At 37.8% G+C, this 5,963-nt stretch overlaps 1 protein-coding gene across 3 annotated transcripts in view; it reads left to right on the top strand.

Moving 5' to 3' along the window:
- Nucleotides 1-361: 361 nt before the first annotated feature.
- PRPF40A (pre-mRNA processing factor 40 homolog A) overlaps nt 362-5,963 on the top strand; it is a 49,429-nt gene continuing 43,827 nt past the window's right edge. For all 3 annotated transcript variants that reach the window (XM_019522403.1, XM_019522404.1, XM_019522405.1), the window contains exons 1-2: nt 362-501; nt 3,745-3,825. In XM_019522403.1, the coding sequence (XP_019377948.1) occupies nt 364-501; nt 3,745-3,825 (219 nt within the window). In that variant the 5' untranslated portion in view covers nt 362-363. The remainder of the gene's footprint in view (nt 502-3,744; nt 3,826-5,963) is intronic.

Below are 5,963 nucleotides of genomic sequence, written 5' to 3' on the forward strand. Positions count from 1 at the left end.
ACATGTGTAATGCTTTCATTGAGCAGTCAGAGCCATGTGTGAGAATGCTTTTATCCTTTGGTTTGTTGGATTTGTGCATGCTAATTTGCAAGTTGTGGGAATATTTTTCCCCCCATTGTTTTGGAATTTTTAACTAGGTTTGTTAACTTTGTACATTTTTAACAACTTTTGGTAGTTATAGTCCATTTGTGTACATCATGAATACATAAATGCTTTGATGTAGTGAATTTTCTACATATTTTCTTTCAACCAATACTCAACTGGCTTGTAAGGCAATGTTTGTATATCCATTGAGATATTTCTGTAACTTTTGCATTTCGTGTTTGATACCAATATTTTTCATTTATTAACTTTGTCTTTCAGATGGGTCACCCAGGCATGCCTCACTATCCACCCATGGGGATGCACCCCATGGGCCAGAGACCACCAAATATGCCACCAGTTCCACATGGTATGATGCCTCAGATGATGCCTCCAATGGGAGGACCACCAATGGGGCAGGTAAGGCAGCTTATTTGACTTTCTCCAGAATGATCAGAAATAATTTAGACTGGTAAGTCTCTCATTCCTCAGAAATCATGATGCTTTTAATCCTGGGTTTCTTATGTATCATTTATGTGTCCTACAGATACTGTTTCTACTGTAAAAAATAATGAAGCTACTTTATGATTTCAAATTTTAAAAGAAAAACAATAGCCCTATATTGGAATCTGTCAGTCAGATCCACAAGTTATAACACTGATAGCTTAGTCAGTTCTCCTTTAGTAACTCGAGAGAAGTAAGGTGTACTTAACAGCATATAGTTATAAATCACAATAAATATGGAACTTAATTCTAATAAGAATCTTCAGTTTCTGGAGAATTTTTCTTTAACATGATGCTAACCAACTCTCATAAACAATGGTAGAGAACAACAGGAGGATGGAGAGAAGAAATATAAAATTAATGTTCTCCTGACTTTGCAGGAGCTTTTTCCTAGATGTCTCTTGAGGATTATTTTGTGCTCTTGTAATACGCTGGCTGCTGCTAGTATAATGCAAATCTTAAAAAAATGACTGCTCAGATCGGTGAGCAAAGGAACATTTCTGAGATTTTGAACTTCCTTCTTTAAAACCATGAATATTGCTTCTGTTTATGATGGCTAATTATTTTCTGAATTTAAAAACAGGCAATTCTCTTCCTCATTTTCTTGTTCTAGTGCAGCTACTAGTGATCAAAGCCTTCCTAAGCAGAAATTGAATGAAATTGACAAACTTAGGGGCAAGAAGAATGACTGCTTCCTTCATCAGTCTGAAGGAGTAAAAGTATTTGAATGAGTTTCAGGAGTTTGAATACTAACAATGAACTCCTAAGAAGGATCTGGGCCTGGCCAATGCCATAGAAGAAATTCTATCACCATACTTCCTAGGGTTTTGGGAGAGGGGAAGCCCTTGCGTCTTACTGGGTCCAAGAAAAGGACAGCTTATTTTTTTAATATGTGTAGATGTAGCTCTTACGCATGTGGGGGACATTTTTCAAGCTCTACAATGCAACATGGCAGTCTTATGTTACTTCTTAGTTCCTAACATACACCTAATGCATTTGAAAAAGATAAATGGGATGCAAGCAAAGTCATTGGCATGGTAAGTCCATATCTTACTAAGTACACAGGGAATAGTTATGTATTTTTTTTTAATGGTAAAAGGTTTCCAGTAATTTTTAGCCTGTATTCTATTTTTCTTGTGTCATTATCTCTAACTCTTCTTTCCACATAATGAGCAGTTCACTAAACATATATGAACAAAATCTGTAATGAAATAACATAGCCAGGAAGTTTCTGATAGGTATGATAGAAGAATTTTAGGGTGGGAGACAGGTAGAGGTCTGATGAATTGTATGGCCAGTAGGCTTCTATCCTGCCTCTAAGTTTATAGCCCTATAAATAAGTTAGTCTGTCTCTTTGGATGCTAGAGCCCTATCTCTAGCAAGTGCTTTATTTATGAAGCTTTCTGGGTGGAGACACTCTTTGATAACTCTCTTCTTGGGTGTTTTGGTGGGACAAGTCCATTCATTTTGTCTTAGAATGACCAACTAGTAGGGTGCTTGCCCTACTTACTTTATAAGAAAGTGTCATAAGAATGAGAGTAATTGTTTCCCCTGTCTTCAGTCCATAGAGGCTCTAGACCCAAGTACAACTCTGTGATATTATCCCAGGAAGATAGATTTACTCTAGATGCATAAAGGCGCCACAATAGTGAAGAATGCAAAGGCTTTTTTAGGTACCTCTGCAAGGGCTTACAGGGAATTTCACATCCTCAGATCCCACTTAGTTGAAAGTAGCAGTGGGGCAAGAGCACTTTCTTCTCCTGCTTCTACAGGATGGCAAGGAATAGGAGGGGCCGCCTTCCAAACTTTCCTTTCTTCCTCACCCTCCCAAGGAAGCCTTATGGATTGAGGGTGGAGCCAGTAGCCCTTCCAAATATCCCTCTCTCCACACAAGATACAAGATGAGAGGAGAGTGGTTACCTGGTGCTCCCTGAAGATAAAGGGGGATGGGGTCACTTGGCCAGCCTGCCAAGGACTATAAAGGTAAAAGGGGATAATTGAAAGATAAAGGGGGTTGAATTTTCAGGACCTTTTTGGGTACAGATTAATTAGTGACCAGATGAATATAGCACTTGGTATTTGTGCTCTTTTCCACATGTGTATGGCTTATCCATTCCTAGTAGCCAGAGCCAGTGAAAAGTGTGGGGAAATTGCAAAACATGAAGGAAACTTTCAGGCTGTTTAAAAACAAACCTGAAATGTACATCAGGCTTGTGGTGATGGCTTTTAAGAGTATCAACACTCAAGTAAAAAGTTGACCAATCAAATACCAGGTACAGGTTTTTGTCTCCTGAGAGCACATATTGTAGCCCTAAAGAAATCTGAACTTTAACTGTCATGTAATGAGTGCTGGTTTGTCCCTTTTACCGTGTTAGTATTATTTTAAAGGAAGCATTTCAAACTAGCTAATATTGTTTGTTTTTTCTAGACTTTTTATAACAGTTCAAGAACTTCTGTATCAGGAATATTTAACTCCGATAGCACTGTCTAGCTTGAAAAATTTTACAAGTGTTTGTTCTTATAATACTTCTGTGAAGTAAGTACTTTAGGTATTATGTTTAGCCTGTAGGTGAGAGTAAGCAGAGACATTCAGGTTCAGAGTTGCACCGAAACAGGGAACCAGTTTTAGAGCCTGAATTAGCATTTATGATATTTACCTGGTTTTGTTGTTTTACCCTGGAATTTCTGAGAAATCTTTCCATAAAGTTAATTTTTTTTTTTTCCTGTTTTGCTTCAGGGTGCCAACATGACAGGGTAGAGTGCCATCAGTTGATCATATACCTTGTTATCTTTTGTTGATTTGCCTTTGATCTGGATAGTGTTGTTAATGACAGGTGTCATGGCTTCCTTTACTGATATTTCATAGGTGAATTTGAAATATATGCTTAGTGTGTGGTACATCAATTAAATTAAAGTTTATTGGAGGAGATTTAAGCTATTTTCAGACTTTATGATGTTAAGGAGAATTGTATAACTTCATACATGTTATATACATGTATGTATAAGAACTGTATACATGTTTACTCTGTCTGGGTACTTAATAGGCATGTTTCCTGTGTAGATTAATCATTAGGTGTTGGCATCCTTTCATCATAAAGAGGCTTCGTATTGGTGCAATGTATTACCTGAAACCCACTTGACGTAATATTTTAATCACAGATGCCTGGAATGATGCAGTCAGTGATGCCAGGAATGATGATGTCCCATATGTCCCAAGCTGCCATGCAGCCAACGGTCCCGGTAATCTTTAAACTTGTCTTTTTTTCAATTTCCATTTGTCTCAGCTAATTTAATTGCTTTTATATTACTCTGTAGTGTGCATCATTTCCTTAGGATGCTGTTCCCAGTTTTGTAGAGTTAAGTCCAGCTTTTGAGTGTTCACAAAATAATGGTAAAATATTGTATACAATTTTGAACAAGTTTCAGAATCTTCTCCCGTAAATCCTTTAATAAAAGTAATCAAGAACAGAACCATCAGCAATTAGCTTGCAGGTTCAGCATGGGTTTCCAGCAAGGTTGTTTGTGGGAAGTTTTGAAGAAATTTTGGAAACCAGATACATTGTGGTCAAAGATTTAAAAGGAGTTGGGATGGTATATTATACCCAGTATATCTAGATTTAAACCTTTAACTACATTTCCGACTACAAAGATCAGTTAACTAAAACTTACAAATGTAGTAGTTAGGGAAATAAATAATTAAACTATTTTAGAATATGAAGAATAATAATGTCCTTTCTTGTAGCTAAAATAACTATTTTTAGATTTTAAAAAAGGAATTGATTACCTGTTTTTGTAGGTGCATGCCTATAAGGCTGGTAATTTACAGCACATCAGACAACCAGCATTATGTTTTCTGTAAATATAAAGCCTGATCCAAAGCTCATTGAAACTGGTGAGATTTATGTAATGACTCCAGTGCGCTTTGATTTAAGTTGGTTCTATTAGAAAATATAATGCTAAACACTGTTCTAGACATTGCATTTACTATCATAAGAGTTTTAATTTCCAGAAAAGTAATTGGCACCATTCTATTTGGAAATACAGAGACTTTGCTCAGGCATCTGTATTTGCTACTTGGCAGCAATGAGGTGTGATGGAAGAGCTTCATTCTGAAAAATAATTTTAAAAAGAAATAGAAGTACGCAGCCCATAAGCAGATGCTACACTTCAGACATGATTAACGAGTTAATGTCTTAAGTAGCAACCTGGTCACATGTTAATGCAGTTAATGGCATGATAAAATGAATGAGTCCCGAAGTGATGACACAAAGTGTCTGCAATAATTTTGTTACTGGTTCCCATTGTGCCTTAAATTGCATGAGTGGCCAAGCATCTGCTGATCGGGGCTCCCAGCCTCAGGGGCTCATCACAGTCAGCAGCTTCATGTGTCCCCAAGGCTGGGAGTGCAAATCAGCTGATTGTTTGTTCCAGCGTCTGTGACCCAGGCTCCCCCTGCACCCTGGAGACTGGAAGCAGCAGCGGCTGCCAGCCTCGGGGGTGCGTACGAGTCAAGGGTTGTGTTGCACACCACACATTACTCCCTTTTCCAAGGCTGGGAGTAGCAGTCAGCTGATTGGCATTCCTAGCCTCAAGGGTGAATTGAAGCCCTTGGCACCTATATGCTCCCAAGGCTGGAACTGGGATCAACTGACTGTTCTGCTAATTTTCAGTGCAGGGGGAGCCTGGGATCATTGCTACCCCTACATTGGCACTGTGGCATGTTTGGGATCTGATCCCCCAATCCCACAATTGCACCTCCTTCCATTCACATGTAGTATGGCAAGAAATGTGAATGTGCCTAATAGTGCATCGGATTTCATGGTATTTTAACTGAGTATCTGCCAGGGGCCACAGTGCCATAGAAATACTTTAAAACAGGTGGTGGATGAAATAGCAGGAAACCTCCTCATTCTCCAGATAAACCCAATTTGAAATTGCTTATGTCTGAAATTGGGGATCTGGAAATTGATTAAATGTGCTTTCCCAATCAGTTTATTAGTAACTGATATTTATCATTTGTGTCATTCTTTTCTATCCATGCTTTGAAAATGGCCTACATGAGTGGTTTAACATCTTCAAAAAGGATTATTTACTGTGTAAACAAATATTCAACATGTTCAGTTTTATTGCAAGTAAATGAGTGCATGAAGCAAGATTCGGTAAAATAAATACTTGGGTAATGTTAATTGCTCTTTTCTGGAGGTGTCTTTTATTGAATGTGCTAACATGTAATGTGGTTTGCTTATCTTTAATTATGTCTTGTTGAGGCTGCCTTAAAAAAATTAAACAACAAAGGATTGACTCCAATAAATGATAAACTTCAAGTTATGGTTTTACCTGAGGTTGTGTGAAGTCAGGAAAAATGCTAAAAAGCGTTT

The sequence above is a fragment of the Gavialis gangeticus genome, unplaced genomic scaffold, assembly GCF_001723915.1.
Source record: "Gavialis gangeticus isolate Ggan-Ray unplaced genomic scaffold, GavGan_comp1, whole genome shotgun sequence".
Lineage (NCBI taxonomy): Eukaryota > Metazoa > Chordata > Crocodylia > Gavialidae > Gavialis > Gavialis gangeticus.